The 27,928-nt window shown below is 37.2% G+C and overlaps 1 protein-coding gene across 4 annotated transcripts; it reads right to left on the reverse strand.

Moving 5' to 3' along the window:
* Nucleotides 1-749: 749 nt before the first annotated feature.
* HDA2 (histone deacetylase 2) lies at nt 750-27,106 on the reverse strand. Of its 4 annotated transcripts, XM_022052000.2 has the most exons (14): nt 26,825-27,102; nt 26,683-26,738; nt 21,801-21,918; nt 21,594-21,656; nt 16,181-16,249; nt 15,938-16,104; nt 15,789-15,853; nt 15,666-15,712; nt 15,496-15,540; nt 15,107-15,157; nt 13,296-13,382; nt 2,089-2,176; nt 1,770-1,956; nt 1,530-1,677 (listed from the first exon to the last, which is right to left on the reverse strand). In XM_022052000.2, exons 1-13 carry the CDS (start codon nt 26,924-26,926, stop codon nt 1,811-1,813), a joined length of 1,104 nt encoding a protein of 367 aa, XP_021907692.1. In that variant the 5' UTR covers nt 26,927-27,102; the 3' UTR covers nt 1,530-1,677; nt 1,770-1,810. The 4 variants fall into 4 exon arrangements, with proteins under 4 accessions (XP_021907694.1, XP_021907692.1, XP_021907691.1 ...); XM_022052002.2 differs by lacking the exons at nt 1,530-1,677; nt 1,770-1,956 and adding an exon at nt 750-1,379 and having other exon boundaries at nt 26,825-27,098; XM_022051999.2 differs by having other exon boundaries at nt 1,530-1,956; nt 26,825-27,101.
* Nucleotides 27,107-27,928: the final 822 nt, after the last annotated feature.

A 27,928-nucleotide genomic window follows, 5' to 3' on the forward strand; every position in this document is an offset into this window, starting at 1 on the left:
TCTTGAAATCTAATATTTTTTTCTCGGAAATTGAGTTGGGTAAAGTTCATTTATTTTTTAAGCTGCTAAATTTGACAGTATCTTTAATAGCTTGAGAGTAGAAACAACAGCGAAGGTCAAAGAGAGCCATGTAACTTGGGGTGAATTATTTGCCAACTTGTCTATATTCGACACAGATATGATTAAATAAAAATGTATATAATTAATAATTTATAAAACAGAGTGCAAGTAAAAAAATTAAAATTTTGAAATAAGTAGGAGACAAATGTCGTCTGGGCCTGCCTTTTTTTATAAATTATTAATCAAAATTTTAAATATTAAATATTTAAAATATTATTTTATATTTATTATTAACCAGATTATATTTAAATATTCTTTCAAAATTATTTGTTATTTTCTTATAATTTATAAATTTTAATTTATTCAGTTAATTATTCTATAAAATAGTTCAGAATTAAAAAATAAATAAATGAGACAAACCAAGGGTAAAAAACTCTCTAATAAGTTCAAATATCTATTATATATATAAAGGAAAGACCAACAATTATCATATGATATTTATTCATTTTCCGAAATATTGTTTAAAAAATAAAATTATACATTGTTTATGAGAATTATACATTGTATAAACATTTAATTATATAAAATAATATTTATGTAATTATATCTTATATATAGCAAACACTAAAAACTAAAGTAGAAATTTAGATTTATACTAACTCGAGGAATATTAAATAAATAAATGCTCATATCTCAATGAGTGTTCAGAAATATATTAAATTGTTGGAAGTTGTAGCCACTGATAGGAAATTACATACAGTTTGCAGGCAACGATGGAATATAAACAGGAAAAAGATGAAACCACCCTTTCTCTCTCACCACCCACGCATCCTGCAAGCCCTCAGACAAGGAGCAGACTTTCCTTTTTCGCTTTTCATGTCAGTTACGTTACGTTTGTCTCTTTCTCTCTCTCTCTCTCTCTCTCTAATTTTTCACTCGACAGAGATTATATATATATATATATATATGTGTATGTCCATTATATACACAGGTTTTTAAATTTGTTTTAGTCCCCTTTTTCTAGACATCGATTATTACATGCGTTCACATATGAGATCATACATGTCGTCCCTTAACTGGACGTCCAGGCACACTGCCGACTGGTATATTAAATATCACAATAAGTTTACACTCCTCTTCTCCTTCTTGCACATTACTATTTTTCTCCACTAAATTTACAACCTTTTTACAGAACATGAATTTGAACAGTGACTGGTAATTATGTTTCTACTCAGAATGCCGCATATCTATCAATCCTTTATTTGAGAGATTGGTGATGGAATCAGCTATAACTCTGGCACTTGACTTCATATAACCACCTGACACAGAAAAAAGGTTTAGACTAATTCCTGCTCGCACGATTGAGAAGTGAAATTCAGGACCCCCCCAATATTATGGATCAGTTTGATCGACTTTAAAAAAAAAAAAAAAAAAAACAATTTGGCTTGCATGAATAAATGACAATCATAGACGAATAATAGTAAACAATTTGATAATTATATTGTTTGATTCAACAGCTATGACCTATATTTTTTGCTTAAGATTGTCACAGTAACCAGATTCTACTATTCCACACCTACATTGAGCTTCTCCACAGACACAGACCATGAGATTGAACTGCAAAAGACAATGTTTCTTCAACAAGGTGTCCTTCCAGCATCTGCATCTTTTAAACTCTTTCAAAGTAGGATAGGTCAACATATTTTTACCTTTGCCTATTCCTCGTCACAAAGATATTTTGCACGAGTTTCTAGGTAAACAAGATTCTTGGTTTATAATCCAGGTCATTAACATAAGAAAGCGGCAGAAACATGAGAATCCAGAAGTGATTCCCAGCTAAACGAAGCCACTTTCTCATTTTAGGTAGCGTCCAAATCAGCCCTGGAATCAGTATACCTATATGGGGGGAGCATAACATAAAACTAAAAACTGGAAAGCGAAAAGGAGTATAAAACACATCGGATACGTAAATATGCACAAATCTTCTTAAAACAGAAAATAATTTCTTGAAACGGATTCTGAGTATACCTGATGTAAGCATAACCAGAGGAATATTTTTCTCACGGGCAAACCTAAAAACTTTCTCATCTCTACAGATGATTCCATCTGGGCTTATCTGTAACAGGAGCATCAGGAAGTGTTAGATAATATTTTAGATGAAAACAATCATACTATCATGCACAGTAATTTCCATTAACATCTTAGGTTCCATACGGTGGATAAAAATAATTTTGAGTTTTAGTTTATTTAACTTGCACGTGTTTATGCGTTTGTTTGCTCATGAACGTATGTAAAGTTTCATATTTGTGGAATAACCAACACATTTTATTTTTAGAAAATACTAAAAATAACATTTTAACTTTTATCTCCACTTTCATTTCACTAGTGGTCTCTTCATTATTAACTAACTTGTATTATTTGGTTAATCAAATCTATATAAACTTAGAAAATTGACAATCGAAAAACATTTTCATGTACCAACAGAGCCTTACTTCTTCATGTTGTAGCATGAATATCCTTTTTATTAAGAAATAATTACACCATTCGCATCCTAGACCTAAACTGCATTTGAACACTAAACTTCCAAAAGATGAAATTTGTACAAGTATTCCTTGTGTCAGACGTCTGAAAAAATTGGTTATGGCCATGGGGACCTTGTCTCTGGAAGCATCACTCTTGTGGCTAAGAAATTGTGGTTTTCTCTTTTCAGTCTTACAACAATCTAGCACAGTGGAAACAAAAATTAAGCTTTGGAAACACAAAAAAAAAATCCAATCCACAATCATGAAAAATTAGTGATTCGCAATCACCAGGATCATGAACAAAACCACAATAAAATATCACCTAGAGTGTCTTGAACAACCTCTAGGACTATGGTGATTTCAGAGGTGGTACGGGTTGGACAAGTGCAGGGACGACTTTGTTGGTAGGAGAGTCAAGCAAAAATAAGTTTATTTCCTTATCTTTAATAAACAACCGGGACTGCTCTTAAATATGATAGATAGACGGTAACACTTGTACTCCTTTAAGTTGGAGAATAACTAGCAAATATACACTTAATAGCTAGGACATTAAGCGTATGGATGAGGCTGTTGACACAAATTGAGGTGATTTTGCAGGTGGTACAGGCTGGATTGGTACATAGATGACTGTGTTGGTGGAGAAGTCTAGTAAAAACAAGCATTTGTCCTTATCTTTAATGGATGAAAAGGACTTCCTCAAGGATATGTAAAGCTAAATATAATTTTTTCTCCTCAAAGTGACATTCATAGAGACAAATTTATTGGTAGGCGGATGATTACACCTGCACCCCTTTTAGGTTGATGAATAACCGACAATATACAATTAATAGTTCTGGGATCTAAGTTTCCTCTTATCTAATAATGAACATGGACAAATTCAGTGCATCCAAAGATTTATGCTTTTACTTAAATGCAAAATTTGTTTGAGGATGAGATAATTCTCTTAGTTAGTCCATAAGCCATTTTGACTGTGTTAGACAAGGGACACTTTATAGATTTACCCGTCTTCAAGCTAATCACTTCAATTGAGTGTAACATCCAACCTTTCACTTTTTTTATTTTATTAATTATTTTTTTTTTATATAAATATAATTATTATTTATATAATTTTAATTTAATCTATTTAATTTTAATTTAATCTAGTAAAAATAATAATAATAAAAAAGGTAAAAATTAATTAGAAATTTAATTGAAAATAATTTTGGAAAAAATAGGTAAAAATTTGAGTTCCAAAATGTATTTTTGAAAGAAAAATCAGAAACCGGAGGTCAAAATGCAATTTAGAAAAGTTACGCTACGTCAGCTGTCCGGTCAGCAGCCCCAACCAACCAGAACGCGTCAGGTGACAGAGGCGCTGACGCGGGAGGCCACGCGGGGGAAGTCACGTAGACGATCCGCGTGCGCACAATCGAACGACTGAGATCTGTTCCAGCACGCATGGACGACCTAGATTGCATTGCGCACGGATGGCCCAGATTGAATCGTGATGAACAGTCTAGATTCACTTCTTATTTAATCGCGATCGGACGGTTCAGATTAAAAGTGGACGGCCCAGATCAAAAGCGGATGGGTATAAATAACTTCATCCGCACCCAAACCCTAACCCCTAGCCGCCAGAGACCCTCGCCGGAGAAGCCAGCCCAGCCATCGGAGAGCCGACCGCCGCCACCCGCCGCCGTATCGAAGCAATTTTCGACTGCCAAACAAGGTAAAAATTTTCCCTCTTGCACGAAATTCAATTTTAAACCCACATATGGCCAAATCAGAGTGAAAGAACAGGTCGATTGGCTGAAAAACGCCACCGAAGCTCGATGGCACCGCCACGGGGTGTTTTGAAAAATGCCTCCGATGAAGCCCTTCCCGATTCCCATTCAATGTGATTTTTCCACTATCGTGACCACCGTTTCATTCTCTACAAGTTGACTGAAGCAAAACACCCAATTGCAACGTGAGCCGGAGGAGCCGCAGCACCGGAGAACCCCACCACCGGTAAGTTTCGGTTTTCTGCGTTTTTTCGGCCCACCGAGAGCCATAAGTGTATTTTCTCGCAGGAACCAGTGCAAGTTTGGCTGAATTTGGCCGAAAATGGCCGAAAACAGCCAATCCGAGGCAGATCGCCACCATGCCAAAATTTCGAAATCGGTCGAATAGGCCCTGGGTCTAATTTTTGGGTTATTTGGGACACTTGTAGGTACCGTAAGCGCGTTTCAGTTCCCGAAGAAAAATTCAGGAAACCTAGGGACTGCCCGTAAGTGCAGTAACCATCTAGTTTTCAGCGTCGAATCAAGTAAGAACCCCTCACACTATTTCCTATCATGGAATTAAAGTTCAAATAAATAATAATATAATCCTCTATACAAATTAAATGGATGTGCTTGATTAATTACAGATTGCTAATGGAGCCCAAATGTAACTATTTCAGATCAGGAGGACCCGATCCGCAAGAAGGTTACAAGTAGATGCTAAATACTTTATAATTTCCTTTATTTTTTCCATTTTTCGTATTTCTTTCAGATAATTGTTTTGTGATGTTTGTTAGTACTTTTGAATTATTGTGTAAGGGATGTTAACCTTAACCTTTATTTCGCTTCCGCACTCAAATTATTATATGCATTTCTTTTTAAATTTCCAAGGTCGTTACAGTTGGTATTAGAGCCGCGTTCCTCGGACCCGTCCCTTACACAATAATACTTAGAGAAACACCAAACAATGAATTATCACTCAACCTTTCCTTATGAAATGCAAGTACAGAGAAATGAGAAGAGGAAGATCCCTACTAAACCGAGCAGCCCGGGAGGGTTCGCTCAGGGAAGACGTAGACAGGATATTTGAGATGTTAGAAAGACTTATTGTGGCCCAGCAGGGCCGAGATGAGAGAAGGGAGCTACTTGACCCTCCCCTGCTGCCACAGGTTGAGCTACCACTGCAGCGAGAGGATCCTAAGCCACCCCGGTACGACCCTGCTCCTCCACAGTACCGCCCGATACCACCGCCACAGTATAATCCGGTGCCCCCGCCGTATCAACAAGTACCACCACAGGGCCCCTCAGTCTACCATCAGCTTGGCCCAGTCCCTTTTCCACATGACCCAATGCCTCCCACGATTGACCTGGGCTACATAGAGGTACAAGAGACTAAACTTATCCACTTTTGCAGGGAGATCTTCTTTTGAAGATGCTGAGTACTGGTTGGTAGAGACAGAGAAAGCTTTCAAGACCTTAGGGGTGACTTCTAAGCAGAAGGTCACCCTTACTACCTACATGCTAGTGGGAGAAGCAGACCGCTGGTGGGAACTCAAGCAGACCACCCTTCCCGTTCCAGTTACTTGGGAACAGTTCCTAGCAGCCTTTCATGCAGAGTACCTCCCAGAGCATCTCCGACATCTGAAGGAGATGGAGTTCGTCTACTTAGTCTAAGAGAACATGACTGTGTTAGAATATGCTCGTAAGTTCCTGATGTTGGGCCGATACTCCCCTGAGACGCTGTTGGATGAGGGCAGAAAGGTTAGGAGATTCCAGTGGGGCCTTCGCCCAGAGATCAGACAGCATTTGTTCGTGCTGGAGCTCAAGACCTATTCGGTCGTTCTGGCCAAGGCACAGCTGGTGGAGATGAGCTTCCATACCCTCCCTCAGGCAACAGGGAACCTCAGACTCTCAGCTCCACCCCGTACACCAGCACCTACTGTGTCTATCCAACAGAACAAGAGACCCAGGCCGGTGATCCAGGCTCCCCCTCAGGCTCCAGTGGTAGGACGTGATAAGATTTGTTAGCATTGCGGTAGGGATCACGGGGACCGACCTTGCTACCGCCTCAACAACACCTGTCGCATATGTGGTAGTGCCCAACATTATGCGAGAGAGTGCCAAGGAACCAGAATCAGGGCAGACCTCCTATTCAGGGCAGAGCTTACAATCTCACCCAGCAGGATGCCGAAGCCGACTCGAACGTGGTATAGAGTATGTACACTATCTATAACCATCTTGCTCATGTTTTGATTGACATTGGTGCATCGCATTCATTTGTTTTACTTGTTTTTGCATCAAAATTTAATGTATTACCTGATAAACTTGATTCAATGTTATTTGTGTCTATTGCTGGGAGTGTAACACTATTGGGAGAAGTTGTCTACAGGGCTTGTGCTGTAGAGATAGCAAATAAGAAACTGAGTGTACACCTAATAGAATTAGACACGGGGGATTTTGATGTAATTTTAGGGATGAATTGGCTAGCGGCGTATCACGCCACCGTAGATTGTTTTAACAAGAATGTTGTATTCAATCCTTCTAATGAGGAGCCATTTACAAATTAATAAAATCATTTAGTACTTATTCCTTGATGGTAAGTTTTCTTATTCGTCGAGTACCTTAACCTTGCTGTTTTCTCTAACTAGGTAAATCCAAGAAAGAGAATTGTATTCAAGAGATTCCGGTAGTCCGAGACTTTTCAGATGTGTTTCCGGATGAACTACTCGAACTGCCAGTGGACAGGAAAGTCGAATTCACCATAGATCTACAGTCAGGCACCCAGCCTATTTCGGTTGCCCCTTATCGCATGAGCTGCGTTGAGATGGAGGAACTGAGGAAACAGATCACTGAATTGCAAGACAGTAGTTTTATCAGATATAGTGTGTCCCCTTGGGGTGCCGAAGTGACTTTTGCCAGAAAGGGAGATGGAACTTTGAGATTATATATTGATTACAGAAGGTTGAAGAGGGTTACAATCAAGAACAAGTATCCCCTTCCCAGAATTGATGACTTTTTCGATCAGTTGCAGGGTGCGCAGGTCTTCTCCAAAATAGACCTGCGATCAGGTTACCATCAGGTGAAAATAAGAACAGAAGACATCCCCAAGACGGCTTTTCGAACCAGGTACGGACACTATGAGTTTCTAGTCATGCCATTTGGGCTAACCAACGCCCCAACCATCTTCATGGATATGATGAACAGGGTTTTCAGACAATTCTTATATCAATTTGTTATCGTGTTCATTGCTGACATCTTGATCTATTCAAAAAGCAGAGAGAAACATGTTCACCATCTAGCTCAGATTTTGCAGGTTCTCAGAAGAAAGAAGTTGTATGCGAAGTTGAGTAAGTGTGAATTTTGGCTTGAGCAGACCACCTTTCTGGGACACATCATATCAAAAGATGGAGTATCAGTGAATCCTGAAAAGATTGAAGCGGTGCTCAGCTGGGAGAAATTGACATCAATTAAAGAAATCTGTAACTTTCTGGGAATGGCGGATTATTACCGCAGGTTCGTTGAAAAATTTTCTAGTCTACCTGCTCCCCTAACCCGACTCACAAAGAAAAATGTCAAGTTTGAGTGAAATGAGAACTGTGAAAGAAGTTTTTCAGAACTAAAAAAGCGGCTGACTACTGCACCTGTGCTGGCCTTACCGAATGGATCGGAGAGATATACAGTTTACAGTGATGCCTCCTATCTAGACCTTGGTTGTGTTCTAATGCAACATAAAAATGTCATAGCCTATGGGTTCAGACAGTTAAAGAATCATAAGAAAAATTATCTCACCCATGACTTAGAGCTTGCCGAAATCATACACGTCTTGAAAACTTGACGCTATTATTTATATGGAGAGACCTTTCAGATCTATATCGATCACAAGAGTTTGAAACACATATTCACTCAAAAGGATCTCAATATGCGTCAGAGAAAATTGATAGAACTTCTTAAAGACTATGATTGTGAAATCTTGTACCATCCGAGTAAGGGCAACGTGGTAGCCGATGCATTCAGCAGAAAAAGTGCAGGTATCTTAGCTAATTTGATAGTTTCAGAATGAAGGTAAATTGGGGCCACACAACAAGTTCGACTTCAGGACTTGAATAAAGTCACATGTTTGGGTCATCTTACCGTCCAGCCTGAGTTAATCCAGAGAATAAGGGAAACTCAGTCAGCTGATCTCGCCCTAGTAGCCCTCAAGAACGATGCAGAACAGGGAGTTAGTTCAAAATTCCGAGTCTCCGCCGATAGGTTACTCCGATTCCAGAACAAGGTGTGTGTTCCAGGTGACAGTGAGTTAAATAGAGACATCATGACAGAGGCCATATCTCAAAATTTGTCATGCATCCCGGAAGTACTAAAATGTACCAAAGCATGCGACCCCGGTTTTGGTGGAATGGGATGAAAGGAGACATAGCTGACTTTGTATCTAAATGCTTGATATGTCAACAGGTCAATGCAGAGCATCAGCGCCTAGGCGGGTTACTTCAGCAATTACCGATCCCAGAGTGGAAGTGGGAACATATCACCATGGACTTCGTGACAGGGTTACCTAAGGCACGCTCAGGACATGATACCATCTGGGTAATTGTTAACCGGCTTACCAAGTCTTCCCATTTCTTGGTCATCAGGATGACCGATTCTTTGGATAAGTTGGCAAGAATGTATATCAGGAAAATAGTCATATTGCATGGAGTCTCAGTAACAGTGGTGTCCGACAGGGATCCCAAGTTCACTTCTCGATTTTGGAGTAGCTTTCAGCAAGCCATGGGAACGAAACTGTCCCTCAATACTGCCTTCCACCCTCAGACTGATGGACAGTCAGAAAGAACAATCCGTACACTTGAAGATATGCTCCGAGCTTGTGTCCTTGACTTCGAGGGCTATTGGGACGACCATCTACCCCTGATACAGTTCGCCTACAACAACAGCTACCAAGCGAGTATTAGCATGGCTCTGTATGAGGATTATATGGGCGCTCATGCAGATCGCCGATTTGTTGGGAAGAAGTAGGCGATAGAAAATTGTTCGGCTCGGAGCTGGTAGAGGAGACTACATCTAAAATAGTTAAGATCAAGAAGAACATTCAGACGGCTCAGAGTAGGCAGAAGAGTTATGTGGACACCCGGATGAGAGATTTAGCGTTTGAGGAAGGCAACTAGATGTTCCTTAAGATCACTCCTTTTAAGAGAATCAGTAGGTTCGGCAAGAGGGGGAAACTGAACCCCCAATTTATTGGACTATTTGAAGTCTTAAACAGGATTGGTACTGCCGCCTACAGACTAGCACTGTCTCCAGAACTTTCTAATGTCCACAATGTGTTTCATGTGTCCATACTACGCAAGTACAACCCGGACCCCTCTCATGTCTTAACCCACGAATCTCTTCCACTCCAGGAGAATTTATCCTATGAGGAAGTACTAGTCGATATTGCGGATCGAAAGAGCAAATTACTCCGCAACCGGAAAATATCTTTTGTGAAGGTCATATGCCAGAACCACACACCAAGGGAGGCCACATGAGAGCTATAATCATATTTTAGAGCCCAGTACCCCCAGCTGTTCGATCAAGAGTAAGAGGCAAATTTGAAGGACCAAATTTCTTTTAAGAGGGAGAGTCGTAACACTCAACCTTTCATTTTTTTTATTTTATTAACTATTATTATTTTTTATATAAATATAATTATTATTTATATGATTTTAATTTATTTTATTTAATTTTAATTTGATTTAATGAAAATAATAACAATAATATTAATAAAAATGGTAAAAATTGATTAAGGATTTAATTGAAAACAATTTTGAGGAAAATGAGAGAAAATTTGGGTTCTGATGATATTTTTGAAAGGAAAATCAAAAATCAGGGGTCAAAACGCAATTTAGAAAAGTTACGTCACGTCAGCTGCCCGGTCAGCAGCCCCGACCAACCAGGACGTGCCAGGTGGCAGAGGCGCTGACGCGGGAGGCCACGCGGGAGGAACCACGTGGGTGATCCGCGTGCTCGCGATCGAACGGCTGAGATCCGTTCCCGCGCGCACGGACGGCCCAAATTGAATCGCGCACAGACGGCACAAATTGAATCGCGATGAACAGCCCACATTCACTCCCTATTTAATCGTGATCGAACGGTCCAGATTAAAAGTGATGGACGGTCCAGATCAAAAGCGGATTGGTATAAATAAGCCCATCCGCACCCAAACCCTAACCCTAGCTGCCAGAGCCCCTCGCCGGAGAAGACAGCCTAGTAGCCGAAGAGTCGACCGCCGCCACCCGCCGCAGTATCGGAGCAATTTTCGACCTTCAAACGAGGTAAAAATTTTTCCTCTTGCACGAAATTCAATTTTAAACCCACCCATTCCTAAATCAGAGTGAAAGAACCGGCTAATTGGCCGAAAAAAGCTGTCAAAGCTTGGCGACGGCGCCGCAAGGTGTTTCGAAAAATGCCTCTGATGAGGCCCTTCTCGATTCCTGTTCGATGTGATTTTTCCACCGTCGTGACTACAGTTTCCTTCTCTACAGGTTTACCAAAGCAAAACACCTAACCGCAACGTGAGCTAGAAAAGTCACTGCACCAGAGAACCCCACCACCAGTGAGTTTCAGTTTTCTGTACTTTTTCGGCCCACCGAGGGCCCTAAGTGTGTTTTCTCGCAGGAACCGATGCAAGTTCGACTAAATTTGGCCGAAAACAACCAACCCAAGGAGGATCGCCGTCGCCGAAGCGTGGCGGAGCCGCCGTGCCGGAATTCTAAAATTGGCCGAGTAGGCCCTGGGTCTGATTTTTGGGTTATTTGGGACACTTGTAGGTACCATAAGCGCGTTTCAGTTTCCGAAGAAAAATTCAGGGAACCTAGGGACCGCCCGTAGGCGCAGTAACCATCTAGTTTTCGGCGTCGAATCAAGTAAAGACCCCTCACCCTATTTCCTATCATGGAATTAAAGTTCAAATAAATAATAATATGGTCCTCTGTACAAATTAAATGGATGTGTTTGATTAATTACGGATTGCTAATGGAGCCAAAAATCGGACATTGTTTTCTGTCGATTACTGTTGATTTATTGTACAGTCTAAAAGCATGATGATATCTGCTTTGCATATTGTATGGTTTAAATACGTGTATTACTGTCTTATTTGACTACAGTTTGATTTTGGGAATTTAAGATATGATTGCATTGTTGGATGCATGTTACTTGTTTATGTATTTATGTTTGATTTAGTGACGGAGACTAAGAACAAATAGGAATGAGATGTGATCTGATAAATGGATAAAATGACAGCCTCACTAGATATCCTTGGAGATGGTGGACGGATCGGGTTCATAGGGAACCCTACCATGAACGTTGTCTCATACCGGACGGGGTATAGGGACAACCCGCTTCACCCTCATACCGGACGAGGTATTGAGGTTTAATGCCTTGGCGCTCATACCGGACGGGGTATGGAGACGACCCGCTTCACCCTCATACCGGACGGGGTATGGGGACGGTGCTGGAATTAAAATTATTAATGAAAAGGATTCATGTGTAGCGGGGACACCCCTATGGCCCTCATGGATACTAGTAGGCTGGTGAAATGAGAAACGGTGATAATTAGTCATTGTTAATGAATATGAATTTATAATATATTCTATGTTACTGATTGGGCATGAAGTTATGATCTGTATGATGTTATTGTCTTTATAGGTTGTTTTCGCAGGTTCTCCAAGAGTAAGAAAAATAAAAAATGGTTTTAATTTTAATAAATGTATTGGTTTAAAAATTGTGCTTCATTGGTTGTTTTTGGTTTTCTATCAACTTTTACTTCTGTGACGGCGATATATTGTGATGTCCTTACTGGGTTAGTATAGTTCACCCCTTATTTAACAATTTCAAATCAGGAGGATCCGATTCCCGAGCCCGATCCGCAAGAAGGTTACAAATAGATGCTAGATAATTTATAATTTCCTTTATTTTTTCTATTTTTCGTATTTCTTTCAGAGAATTGTTCTGTAATGTTTGTTAGTATTTTTGAGTTATCATGTAAGGGATGTTAATCTTAAACTTTATTTCGCTTCCGTACTCAAATTATTATATGTATTTCTTTTTAAATTTTCGGGGTCGTTACATTGACACTTGACAAGACTCTAGAGTATTTAGTAATTTTAGGATTAAACTCAGATTATAACAATACTACCTGCAGAAGTAAGAAAAAAATAAAAATGAATGTATTGAGGCTCTTTGTTTTCAAGGTAAGTTCAAAGTTGGAAGGTTGTCCATCTAAGACAAATTTAAGCATTCTAAGCCCAACGTTTATCCACATAGTTCCTACTTGATTTTTAAGTTCAAAGTTTATTCACTTACTTTCTTAACTTTTAAGTTGATGACATTCTCTAGAAAACTATTGTGTATTTGCACCATGTAAAAGTTCAAACCTTGATGTAATAAACTTATATATGCTAAGATAATTTAAATCAAGTAAGAGAGTGTTGCAAAATGATTTAACTCAAGTAATAATAATGCATCATTGCATTTCCTAAATGCATGAATCAGCATATAACCGCATGCATGCATGTATTGATGCATGTTGGTACTATTAAAGTCCATGTTAAAAGGCCATAACGTATATCAATAATTGTTATCACAGAAGTCATGGAAACACGTATAATCGCGCATCATTATTTACCATTTCCATTTCACGTATTTGGTTAACATAACTATATATAAGACTGATTAACAATGACAGCAAAAACCCCATTCAGCAATTTAGAAATGTAAATTCTTTCTAAAGTAAGACATCTCGCTTTGAGGTTGAGAGTTATTTAGTTTCTATTAATTAGTGCAGAACTGTAATAGGGCAGAATCAAAATAAACTGTGCTGAATATGGAGATAAAATTGTTAAAATCCCTTTCACAATCGGGGGCTCTATCTATCTTCAAGAAGCATCATCATGTATGATATTATTTTTATTTTAGTTTTCTAACAGAAGAAATTTACCTTTAACCTCCCCAATGGATCTCCATCTAAGATGTCCGTACCAGCATTGTAAACCACCAGCTCAGGGTCAAACCTTGATGCAGCAACCTAATATTTAAGAACAAAAATCATAAATGCCACATATGCACAAAAGTAATTTCGATTTAGCTGTTTCCCAGAACTTAAAATTGGATCTGTACTGGCCAGAGAATCAGTGAGAGCAAGAACATTAATCATTTCCAAGCAACAACTGCTACAAGTCCAAACAGTTTTATTCCACAAAACTGGTTAAATTTAATAATCAAACTCCAAACCAAAACTATAAGGATGCTCCCTATAATCCCACCTACATATCTTGGAGGTTGGGGATTAAATATGCTGGGGACCATGGGCCTTTATAACGGGCTATGAAGCAAAAATAAATTGGTAGCATAAATAAAATTAAACTTGACAGGAGGGCAGGAGATGCAATAGCAAGATGGTATATTATGGAAACATCATTGACAGGGCTGAGAAAAAAGTCAATTTGGTCGGTTTAATAAAAAAATTTTGGAAAACTGAAAAAATTGACCAGGTAACCGAACCAAACGGCCAAAATATGTAATAAAACCAAAACTGAACCAGCTGAAATTATTCAGCCAGTTCGGTTTATAATCAAAATAAGGGCACAATTTTTTTTTTGCTTTTGCAAGCACTAAAATTAAAAAGGCTATTAATGCATCTTCAATGCCTCTTAATGGCCTTTCATAATTTAACGCAATACATCTAAAATTTGTGCGGCATCTTGAATTTGGATTAGGTTTGCCGATTGATCTCACACCGCTTTTGCTGTTGGAAGGAACATTGCAATTTTGCTTATTTCTATAGCCATGGACATGATTATGGAATCCTCCTTATTCTAGGCAATGAACGCAGGGTCTCCGGGTTTTGTCCAGTACCTAGAAGGTGGCTGAGCTTTTCTTTTCCCTTTACAATGATCCAAATTAATTGAGACCAGCTCAGATAGTCTTTTCCTATGAATATGTAAAGTTTTTTTTTTTTTCGAGATAAGATGTATATGTAAAGAATAAATGGAAGAGCAGATGTGGTGAAACAAAAAATGAAACAGGGAGACAGTAACTGGCACAAATCTAAACAAGAGAAGCAGGATTAGAGGACTTGAGAGAAGAGAAAATGTAATTAAATAAAAGCTTAGAGAATAACAATACCCTAATAATCCTATTAAGTTAAAGCTAAACAAAATGTGCAATTCAAAACCTTAAGGTGTAAATTTTAACAATTGAAATTGTGAAGTGTTAATTAATTCTAAGCCTAAAATACGTAAGAGTTTGTTTACATTACCCCAATATTTGTGAGGAACAAAATGTCTGGCAGGCAATACAAACATCAGAAGAACACAGGACGGAGATCTAATATGAAATTAAAAATCAAAATGTTCACTTATTCTAATTTGTGAGGAACAAAATGTATGGCTGGCAATACAAACATCAGAAGATACGGGACAGAGATCTAATGTGAAATGAGCAATCAACAGTACATAAGAGTTTTTTTATATTTCCCCCAATATTTGTGAGGAACAAAAGGCATGGCAGGCAATACAAACATCAGAAGAACATGGGGCAGAGATCTAATATGAAATAAAAAATCAAAACACTTACTTATCCTAATTACAAATAATAAAGTATTATAGGAAACATGACAAACCATGTTAATTGATAAGCTTAAATTCTTAACGTGGCATAGCAGAAACCTTATTTTGAACCAGGTCAAATAAGACAATAGGACATAAAGATGGAGTCTATTGAAAATAAAAACAATGAATAGACATATACCTCAAGTGCTTCATCCAGTCTTCTCAAGTACTCATCTGTAGTCGTCCCACTCTGTTAAGGGCATTGGAAAGAGAAAAAGATTAGGATGGAGAATAATGAAAAATCTAATGACCCTTTGATACAAAAAAAATATTTCTAATCCCATTCCCTAAAATCCAATATGTTTATACATAAAAATATGTAGACCATAGGTGTCTGTGGTACTCAAGTATAAACAAAAATAATTTTCCAGAACATAATAAATTGTTTCATTTCTTTTAAAGATCATATCATCTTTTATTATCATTTAACATTGTTATCAATCTCAACATGTTATATTAAACAAATACTTTCAAGTACCAAAGAGAAGCATAGTGTCCCAAACCCATCAGGACATGCTGAAAGCATACCACTACTTCAACCTTCTGATCAATATATCTCCTTGCTTCATAATCCTATTAGAGAGAGAGAGAGAGAGAGAGAGAGAGGTTAACCAGAAACAGATAAAGAGACCTTATCATAGTAACGGGATAGATAAATTGCATCTAAACATGAAAAAATCCAAAAGCATGCAACTTACAAAAGGGTATATATCAGGATTGTACATATCCAGAATATAAACTCGCCCTGTAATACAAAAACAAGTTGGGGAAATCTAAAAGATGCAAAAATAAAACAGAGTGAGACAAACAAAAGCACATACTGTCACTAGCAAAATCCATTTCGTGGCCATTCCCTTGATGTGCATCAAGATCAATTATCATTACCCTGGAAAATTTTCCAGATTGAAACAACAAAATCCCATATGTGGAATCCAATGCTGATAAAACTTGGGTGCTAAAAATAAAATACCTTGATATATTTAACCGAACAAAGGAAAAATGAATGCAGAGAGAAATGTCCGCATAAGCACAAAATCCACCTCCTTTTTCACCACAACAGTGATGAAATCCTCCTCCAACATTGATGGCCCATCCTTGCTCTTTTGCAAGCTTAGCTGCCAAAATAGTTCCACCTACCTGCAGTTGGACATGATCAATATAACCACATTTAAGGAGGAGAAGGATAATTAAATCCAAAAAAAAATTATTTCACCTGCCTCCGAAATGGGTAAAGAACCTTCTGCTGCACAAGACAATTGGGCAATACAGCAAGTGGGGGAACCTGTAATTAAAGTTCTATGAATCAGTCACCAATATAATCCACAGCTACGATCAGGGAAAAATTTACATTACTTAGAACAGACATTCAAATAGTCTAATTGAATATAACCACCAGTTTCATCACTGAAGTATCAGTTACTTCATTGTTTTTATAGAAAAAGGCGATATTATTAAGGGAGAGGACAAGGGAGGAGGATAAAGATTCTTCTACAGGAAGAAAAAAACGAAGTATTAAACAAAGAAAAAAATGGCAGACATCCATGTATACTATGTGAATCCCTAAGCTATTACAACTAGTAAAGAAGTCATTTACTGCTCACAGTTACATCTCCCATAGATGTGTGGAAGATGTACTCCCTGTAGTCTTTGCTATGATGATAAAACGTGCTATAAGATACACACACATACACAGAGGAAATCAACGTATGCGGCCAAAAGAGAGAGAGAAACAGTCGTGAAGCCAGAGAAACAGTCGAGAAGTTTACTTATCTAAATATTTATTAAATTTCTTCATCATATAAACATAAAGCAAATTTGCTTTATAATGATTATATTAAATGTTACAATGTGTATGAATATGATATAATTCTCAAAAAAAAGTAATTCTAGTTATTTATTTAATATAATATTAAAACTGTTATAATTTATTAATCTATATTTATATATTAAATTTTAAAATAATTAAAAGTACAAATGATATATCGTTTTAAATATATCCTATTTTTTATATAATTACATGGTAAGTGAAAATTTATTCAAATCAAACAATATATAACATTCAAATATATAAAATCTTTCTTTATATAATTAAAATAATTAATTTTTTTAATTTTTTAAAATAAAAGTGTAAGGAAGTGTATTAGTGAGGTGCCAAGAGGGCACCACCCATATACAAAATTATTTATAAGTCAATTAGCATATCTACAATGTCACCAAAATCAACCATACTATCAAGGTTATGCCCAAGATAGGAAAGCCAAAATAATAAAATCAGTTATTTTTTCTAATATTGAAATCTACTTTTTTCCCCTCAAAGGCACAGTTATTGTGTTCCTCTGAGATAACCCAAACAATAGTGAGAGGGACGATGCCAGCTTTTTTCCTGCAACTAATGCCTTCCCATGCCAACAGTTCAGCGACAGTAGTGCTCCCATGACCCATGACAAGCCAAGGAATCCAAGAACCATGGAGCATAGTTTGTGTGATATAGGACAACCAAGGAGAAGATAATTACAAGTTTCAAATTCTTACAGAGGAAGCATCTGTTCACAGTATTTATGCCTTCTTTCATCAAATTGTCAAGAGTAAGAATCCTTCCTTTGGCTGCCTCCCAAGCAAAAAAGGAAATTCTTGGTGGAGCTCCTGATTTCCAGATTATTTTTTAGGGGGAAACCCGTTGTCTGTTAGTGGTAGAACCATTTATGTGATGGTAAAAAGTTTTGATAGAAAACAAGTCATTTTTACTCAGTTTCCAGCTTAACTTATCATCATGGTTTGAAAGCTGAAAATTGGACAAAGTAAGAAGCAATGTTTCATATTCCTCCACCTCCCAATCCTGAAGGTTCCTTGTAACGTAAATATGCCACAGACCCAGGCAATCAGAGCTGGACACATCACAAATTCGACATTCCTTGTTCCTGGCAATAGCATGGATATGTGAAAATTTTGATAGAAGAGTCTCATTTCCACACCAAATATCTTCCCACAACCAAATTTTATTGCCACTGCCAAGAATTCATTTAGAACATTGAAGAACACTGTCACTAAGTTTCATGATATTTTTCCATAGACTCAACCCATAGTTGTATTTCCTAATTATAGAGAGATCATATAGATTGCCCTTAAACCATTTACAACTGATGACCTTTTTCCATAAACTGTTTTTCTCGTTCCAAAATCTCCAAATCCATCTCCCAAGAAGAGCTTTGTTTAGATTAACCAGAGAACACAGCCCCAGACCATCCTCTTTGAGGGTTTTTATGACCTCATTCCAGTTAACATGGTGAAATTTCTTGTTATTATCTCTGCCACCCCATAAGAAATTGCATTGAATTGTTTCCAATCTCTTCGCTACTCTAGAAGGAATATTAAGCATCGATAAGTAGTAAATAGGGAGATTAGAAAGTGTACTTTTAGGTCAACCAGCCTCCTTTAGATAGAAATTTCCTTTTCTAATTTGCTAATCTGTTTTGACACATTTCAATAACAGGATCCTAGCTTCTGATATTATTATGCTTGACCCCCAAGGGGATCCCAAGATAAGAGATTGGCAGGTTGAATTTTTTGCCTCCAAAGACCTGCACTAGAGACTTGCCAGAATTTGAATCACCCAGCATTACCAATTCTGATTCGTGCATGTTAATACAGAATCCTGATACAGCTTGAAAACTGAGAAGTATGCATCTCAAAAACACCATGGAGTGAATGAGAAATTTCAACCAGATTTCCAATGCTTCCCACAGTGACTCCTCTTAGGAGTTGTAATTCTTTTGCCTTTTCCAGAAGCTTGTTAAGAGTCTCCATCACAATAATAAACAATAAGGGTGAGAGGGGGTCACCTTGCCTCAGCCCCCTAGTGGCCTTGAAGAAAGAGGAGGGACCACCGTTAACAATGATAGCAAAACTTGTTGTAGAAATACAAGCTTTGATCCAGCTTATTCATTTTGCACCAAAGCCCATTCTGTTGAGCATGTAATCGATGACATTCCAGTTGACATGATCAAAAACTTTTTCCATATCGAATTTGCATAAAATGCCAGTCTTGTTGTGTCTTATTACTTCATCCACTGTCTCACTAACAATTAAGATAACATCGGAGATTTGATGGCCATAAACAAAAGCATGTTGGCATTCACTAGTAATTTGATTTAAGACTTTGGATAGTTGTTTAGCCAGTACTTTAGAGAGCAATTTATAAATGCATCCAACAAGGCTGATACACCGGAAGTCATTTATATGTTTGGGATTGCTTTTCTTGATAATCATAACAAGAAAGGTTGAGTTTAGAGACCTTTCAAAAGAGCTGTGATTGTGGAAATTGTTGAAGAACTCAATGATGTCACTTTTAGTGACTTCCCAGAATGTTTGGAGGAATTTGAAGTTGAAATCATCTGACCCGGGAGCTTTATCCCCATCGCAATCCCAAAGATATTCAGTGATTTCAGTTTCAGTAAAAATTTCTTCCAATTGAGCTCTTTCCCTTTCACCGAGCCTACTGACGTTAAGATTATCAAACTTCGGCCTGTAGCAGAAATCTTCAGAATACAGTTTTTGGAAGTGAGCTCAGGCCTCCTCCCTCAGGGCCCATTACCCTTGATACAGTTATCCCCAATTATGGGTTCATCCACGAAATTGACCCGTCTTCTATGGCTTGCTAACAAATGAAAATATTTAGAATTCTTATCACCATCTTTGATCCATTTTTTCCTGGACTTTTGCTTCCAGGGGGTAGCTTCCATCTGAAGACGGTTAGCCAAATCAGTCTTAAGCACATTCTTCTTTTCCCAGTCAGCCGGGGAGAGTACTGAAATTTCTTCCTTCCTGTCTAGCAAATCAATCTCCTGCAAAATCTCATTAACATATTCTTCTTCTTTCTTGCTAGTGACTTTAGCCCATGTTCTAATCTCTGGTTTCAGCCTTCTGAGTTTATATGCAATTCTGTAACTAATGGTGCCACTGACCTGTGTGGAGTTCCAACAGTCTATCACCATAGATTTGAATTGTCAAGCCTTAACCAAAAAATTGTCTAGGCGAAAGGGGATAGGACCTCACTGAATGCCATCTGAAGCCAGAAGGATAGGAAAGTGGTCTGATGTGGAAAACTAATAGTATATCAATTAAATTATCCAATTATTTGTTACCTAATTGACGAAAATTACTAAATAAATTTTGCACATTATAATTTAGATATTATAAATATATTAAGACAATTTATTTTTAATATATAGAAAATAAAATTACTGACCACAGCAAAGTGTTTTTGCACAGTAGAATATATTAACCAACATGTTACTTTTCTTCTCATCTTAATCTTACTCTTCTCTGTTATCTAGGAACCTCAAGAACTCATGTCAAAACACTTGACAGATTCACAACCCTACTCGTGTATGTTGATGATATCATTATGACAGAAAATAACGACAAGATTGACACCAAATAATGTCTGACAAAGGAATTTGAGATAAAATAATTAGGAAGACTGAAATACTTCCTAATAATTGAGGTTGCTCACTCAAAATAAGGAATCTTCATCTCCCGCTAAAAGTACACTAATGATCTGTTAAAAAATAAACGCAAACTAGCATGTAATCTGTAAGCACACAAATAGATCCCAACCACAAGTTGATTGCACTATCTAGAAAGAACCCAGGCAGCAATATGTTCAAAGAGAATACTAGACTGAACTGGTAGTCTACACTAATGCTGACTATGTTGGGTCATTAGAGGATAAAAAATCTACCACAGGATACTGTACCTTCTTTGAAGAAAATCTTGTCGTACGGAGAAGTGAGAAACAGAATGTGACAGCAAAAAATCCAGTGCAAAATTAGAATTCAGAACAATCGCAAAAAGGGTTTGCAAGCTGTTATGGTTAAAGACTATATTGGAAGATTTGAAGGTTAAGCAAAATAGTCTGATGATTTCACTATAACAGAAATTAGCGATCAGTATTGTCCATAATCAAAATAACATAACAGGACCAAACACAGTGAAGTTGATAGAAATTTCATCAAAGAAAAACTAGGCAATGACTTGATCTGCACACCCTATATACCAACCAACTCTCATTTTGCAGATGTGCTCCCCAAAGGCTTTAGCTCATAAGTTGGTTCGCTTATGGTTAGTTAGTATTTGTGACAGCATTTGAGAGTTGGTAGAGGATAGCCTTTTTTTTCTGAGGTGGTCATGAGCATTCTAGTTGACAAAATTAAAAGACTATTTACGCTCAAACTTAATTATTTCAAGTTTGGAAACGTTCCTATTACCTTCTTATAAATTTATCAAATTAAATAACAACTTATAAGCATACGTTTAACAGAACTTTTCAAGAACTTAAAGCTCATACAATGCTAATCTAGCGCACAACTTATAAGCTCTTCTATTTCAAACTAAACACCCTCTAAAACAAAAAACAAAAAGAAAACCTTTACTTTTTCTCTCACAAGATAGAAGGTATGTGGAAGTGTAACAGATTCCTTGTACCTATAAGGTTGGAGACCTTACTACAGCTTTGGATACACAACAAATTAAGAAACCAAATATTCAAGAATTCAAAGACATAAATAGCAATCTCAAAAAAGGTAATTAAATATGACAACTTTTACTAGAAAATGCCAACAAGTTACCTCAACTATCATGGCGACATTTATGCTACTCTTCAGGCTATTCAAGTATGATTCTGAATGAACCTATTGAAAGGTCACTAGTTAGTCTGAATGCTCCAGTCAGAAAAGGAAAGGGGAGGGGACAAGGAATTCTATACTGAATAAATATTGGGCAACACACCAAGTTGTAATAAGACAAGTGAAGTCGACATAAAATCAGTAAACTACCACAAGGAGGTCATCTTTTGTAGCTTCCAAGGGTTCAACAACAGAATATTTATTCAAAACAGCATCACCGATGAGAAATCGACATACACGACCCCATTTCGAAGAATCAAATGGGTGCCTACATCAATCACATGTATGAAAGCAAATCAACTTCAGAACCATACTGATGTAGCACATGATAAAATGATTTAGAAAGATTAAGAATAATTAAAGAAAAGATAAAAATAAATTCAATCCATAATCATGGGAATCGGCAAGAACCACAACCACGAAGTGTCACAATCGCCATAACTGAGTTGTTAGACACTCGAATCAGTAGTTTTTTCGTAAGCAATCTATTAAATAATATGATGGATTAACAATGTACTATAAGCTGTCCGTATATTCTAAAATGAATAGAATTTCTAAGTGAAAAATATAATAAAATAAGACATCTAACTAACTAGGAAAAGAATTATTATGTCAATGTCTATTTTAGTAGTTCCTAAATAAGCAAAATGTCCCCAATAATACATAAAGACTATAATCATGTGAATATCTCATAATAGTAAAATATATCCACTATAGAATATCCCTATTACACATCATTCTCCCCATTAAGAAAAACCAGACACTGAGTTTTGAAATACTGAAGCAACAGCCAGCAAGAACTTAAAAACTTAGACTTGCCTTCTAAATAATTTAAGCCCACAAAACTTGAGATCGTGAGAAAACAAGAATGCTTCAGAAAACAAGAATCCCAAAGAAGGGGTGTACCAATTAGGCATGGTAATCCACAAAAGGAAGAATTACTAAACTTTGCCAAATGAAGCATTGGTCCTAAAAACGGTATAGGTAAGGTGAATTGGGCTGCTTGTGTCTAGTGATGGATCAAAATGGTTTCGGATCTAGATAGAGAGAATGGATAAAAAGGTGTTTATCTTCAGTCCCATTTGTGATCATAGTGATCAGCAAGGCACAAAAGTGATTTCAGAGTATTCAGGATTTCCGACAAGGAGGTCCTTCCTTTTCATTTCTTTTTACCCTGGTAATTGATGAACTAAGTAGAATGTTTACTAGGAGTTTGGAAAGAGGAGCAATTGAAGAATTTGTGATTGGCAATGATAGAATTGAGGTGTCTCACCTTCAATTTGCAGATGATACAATACTATTTGTATCACATAATAACACATCTATTACTAATGGGCTCACATTAATGAAGGTATTTGAGCATATTTCTGGTCTCCATATTCACATGACCAAGAGTGGTTTGGTGGGAATAAATGTGGCATATAGTATAGTGTGTAACCTAGCTGAGGTTATAGGATGCGCAACTTTATCGTGGCCAATCACTTATTTAGGTGTCCACTTCGGCAACAACCCCTAGGTGTAAATCATTTCGGATAGGGTGATAAATAAAGTGTCTATACAGTTACAGAATTGAAAAGAGGATCTACTTTACGTGGAGGATAGAGTAACACTTGTTCAGGCTTGTTTATCAAAGTACCTTAATATACCAAACGTTTTTCTTTAAGGTACCAATTAGAGTGATTGAGCAGTTAGAGGGAGCGAAGAGGGATTTTTTATGCACAGGGAGTGGAGAAACGCAAAGAGATCACCTAGTAAAGTAGAGGGTATGTTGCAAGTCTAGCTAGAGCTTTTGGGATTTGAGCATCGGGTACCTAAAATCTAGAAATTTGTGATTATTGATTAAATAGTTGCAGCGTTTTCCGCATGAACCAAATTCCTTATAGCATAAAGTGATCAAAAGTATTGACGGGGTTTTGTGGAATGAGCGAGATGCGGTGCAAAAGATCCACCCAACAAAAAAGCCCATGAAAGGCCATCTCCACCCTGTTGCGGCTCTACACTCTGCTCAGCATATACCATGTGGGGGATTGCTCCAAGGTTCTATTTAGGTAGCATCACTGGAGGGGTGACCACCCCCTGAGTACAAAAATTTTTTTATAGAAAAACAAGATAAGGTATGACGAAAAAGATACAAAGAGAGGAAAAAGAGATATCCTCCAGAAGTTATAGACTATAGCAAGCCAAAAATTTACAAATAGACAAAGTACATAAAAATTATACTAAATTAAGGACAGAAAATAATAACCTCCCAATTCCAAAGGGGTTTACAAATAGGCAGGTCTAACAATTTCCCATGCACCTGACCCAAAATGACGCTAAAAAAGTCACCCTCTCCTATATCTTATGAAAAAATGTACTTCAGTTGTCAAAGATTTTTTGATTTCATGCAAGCCATATAGTCTATAAACTGGCATAAATAGCCCCTCGCCGTAAAAGGCTTAGCTTCCTTTCTCATTCCATCACCCTGAATATACTCCCTTAAGAGGCTTTCAAGTATAGGAGTTATCCACATAATGCCAAAGAGAGTTAACAATTGAGTCCAAAACTTCAAAGCAACTTCACAGTGGAAAAATAAATGAGAACGTGCCTCTTGTCCTCCAAAACATATTACGCAGATGTCTGGAGAGAGCCCATGGTTCGGGCTCAGATTTTAACATCTCATTATTGTTGAGTTTTTGACGTATGGTTGTCCACACTAATACCTTTAACTTTGAAGGAGGTAGTGTTTCCCAAAACAAATTGGCGATATGAAATCAGCTAGGGGTATGATGTTTGATGAGATATTCAAAAAAAAGACTTACAAATGTATGACCGTGATAAATCCAAGGTCCAAATTCTGGTACCTGGAAGTGAAAACTACAGCTCAAGAACCTCCCCTATCTGATAGATTGAGGGTAAAATAAAAATTTCATACCACATCCCCCCTGAGTACTCAATTTTAACACTTATTTGCCTAGCCTCACGCCATAAGCCCCAATTAACCAATTCTTCAGCCTTACCAAAGGTAATGTAAATTAGAACTTTTGGTTTTTTCACAATTTAAGTGATAGAGAAACGGAAGAACTTCTAACCATGTTGAGCTTATTAGAGCCTTTCCAACCGTCCCAACAGCCTAATTGCAGGGGATGTACCCTAGAATCTTTGGTCACATATACTTGTCAGTCCTTTTTTGACCATATAACCAAATACCTTGATTGCTACCATAGTCGATTTACCAAGGCATTCTGGCAAGTCAAAGTTCCTTTTAAAGTGAAGGTATTTGCATCGACCGTGGTTCTTAATCAGTTAGACACCAACAACCTATAGCAAGTTCATACACCTAATCAAGATTTGTCTCCAGCTATTTGTGTGAATTATGGCAATGGAGTATAATGAAAGAAACACATATCTACTCCTGTTTTTTCAATATAGTGTTTGCCGCAGACAGCTCAAGTAGAGGAAGATAGACTCTTAACAACCTGACTGAATTCCCTCCAACCAATACCCTCATCTTTAGGGATAAAAATAATGTTCCTCCTTGCTCCTCCAAAAATATTCTGTTATTAGCAGAAAAACAACCCTAAGAGTTCTCTCCTTCACATCCACCAAAAAGTGTTTTTTTTGCTCCCTACAGGACTATCAATTGATTTCCTTCCACAGGGTTCTCAAAATCCTGCTGTTGCTTAACAACCACTTAACTCACTCTCAACCAAAAAAAAAATTATGAATCTCTTTCCTCTAGTGAATTCAATATGCTAATCCGAGATAACTAATGATTCTTCAATGAAGACCTTAAATGTTTTGGCCTCAAGAAAAAATCCTCTAAAAACCACCTACATCCCAAAAAAGGGAAACAAAACAACAAAATTCTAGTGTTTTTAGAAAAATCTAAACGACACAAGAGTCTATAAAGAGAACAAGAGGATTCCAGTCCATACTGCATTCTTTTATCAAAAATCAAAAATAAATTAGTTTTATGTTGCCAATGAACCCAGTAATTCTGCAATGCATACTTCACATGATCCACTTTTTCCAAAACTTCTCCAACTATCTCATAACCATCAAACACTAACCCCTAAGTTTTGATATGTAGGTCTAACCAATATATCCTAGGCCCAAATAGGCAAATATCCCAATCTATTCAACATCATCACATCAATTCCGACAATGAGCATCACGTACACAATTTCCTTCACAAACGTATAAACATAGGTAAACTTATGCCAATAATTTACTTTTGACTGAAAATTGCACATAACTAGAGAAGTATAACTCGACCTCTAATTTTGTTGGCAGGTAAAAGAGATCTGAGAAGTCTCTGCAATGTATATAGATCGGAAGTATAAGAGGTTCCAATTAGTGTTTTAACTGGTGGACTATAATTTTTAAAAAATTATCATTCTATAAATATTTAAAGCTAACAGCTAAATAACTAGTACTCATGATTGACGTTGTAGGTTCAAGTTCATTTTACGATTCTCTCTACCTACTTGATAGAAGCAGAAAGTAGGTGCTAGAATGAAATTACATCTAGTACCAGAATATAAGACAGTTAATGAGTTTATGTACCATAATTGGGCTTATAGCCCTAGGGTCCTGATAGTTAAAGTATATTTTCAACCAATTTAAGAAAATCTGCTTTCGGCCAACAATATGGATTATGTGGAAACCATACAAACTTGCATTCCGCACGCTAAAATGAATTGAATCCACAATCGTACCAACTAGAGATAATTCTAGCCCAATTAACTTCCTTTATTAATCCACAGTAATTCACCGGGCCACACTAATAACAACCAAAACCATTTTTACAAAGCCAAAAAGGGAACACAACCAACTGACCGTCAAGTAAAGTAATCATAAATGACCATAAAACAGGAAAATGGAATCATAAGCAAATAAATGAGCTGAAAGTTTCATAAATGAAATCGAAAAAGTATTACGAGGGCTTCTAGCCCGCTTAGTCATCTCTGGTTTCTCTACAGGAGGGATACAGGTTATTGTCCTTGTGTGTGCATTTGATCAAAAAAAAAAAACCAAGAGATATACTTACAACTTCTCTATGCCAAGAAACGCGATATCGTAAGAAGATGAGTAAATTAACGGAACCTGCTCTGTCGAAACTGTCAGTAAAAAAGTGATAAAACCTAAATTCAGCAGAATTTAAATATATCTGAATTAACAGATAGACAAACCTTGGAGCGAGGAACGTCAAAGTAGAGCTTGCTGGAGAGGATGCGGTTGCGCCGGAGAGTTTCTGCATCTGTTGCAGATGAAGATGGAGAAGAAGAAAACATTTTAACGAAGCGAATGTAAGGATATAGAGTGAGAAAGTTTAATGCCGGGCGACGAGATTTGAAGCGACTCAGCGGTGACGAGTGCGCGAGTCGTCGTCCTCAAAAGTATGATCCCATGCGTAATTCCCAAGTTTAAAACAGTCGTGGCAAAGGACGAAAGAGCGCATTGACGAGTGTAAGAAAACGGAAGGAAAAATAGAATTTAATTAAAATAAATAAATAAAGTATATGATAAAAATTTAGAGAAAAACAAGAAAATATATATTTATTTTAATATTATAGTTTGTGCTATATTTTACTTTATTTAAAAATAAAAATTTAATAAACCAAAAATCAATGTTATTAGAATTCTGTAAAAGGAAAAAAAAAATATGTGAATCTAATTTGAAAAATCAAATTCCCAAATGATAGAAATCTAAATGAATTAAGAAAAACAATAATTTAATCTCAAATAAAAAATTGGAGTAAAATATAATAAGGGAGAATGGGGGGAGTAGTATAGAAAAAATAATAATAATACAAGAAAATTGGAAATTGAATGAATGTGGGGAATGGAATAAAAAAACCTGATTAAGAAATATTGGGTCAGTTTCTTTTGTGAAGACGAGTCAGAGAGAGAAAATTCCTGGTAGATGGGCCTGCCAAGTTGGGTATGGATAGGGAAGATGATGTTTATGCTGGTCCAAGACAAGTGTCTAATTTTGTTGGATCCTGTCTCTGCTCTTCCTCGGCCCAATGGGGATCTTAGAGGGTTTTCAAAAGCATAATTCGTACGTGTGGTGGTTCTAAAGATGATCGGGTTGTCTTTCGGTGCTAAGACTTTTGTCTTCTTAGTTTTCGGCTTTCTGCAGGTGGGTGTACGTACTCTTCAGCCTGTGTAGGGGTTGGGTGGTTTTTGTGGGCTGAAGTGACTTGTTGGAAAATGATGTATTGGTTACCATCAAAAGTGGGGTATACATATTTTGGAACTTAAAAATAATGTCATTCCATTAATGATAAGCT

Source organism: Carica papaya, chromosome 7 (assembly GCF_054855325.1).
Source record: "Carica papaya isolate Zhongbai chromosome 7, ASM5485532v1, whole genome shotgun sequence".
Lineage (NCBI taxonomy): Eukaryota > Viridiplantae > Streptophyta > Magnoliopsida > Brassicales > Caricaceae > Carica > Carica papaya.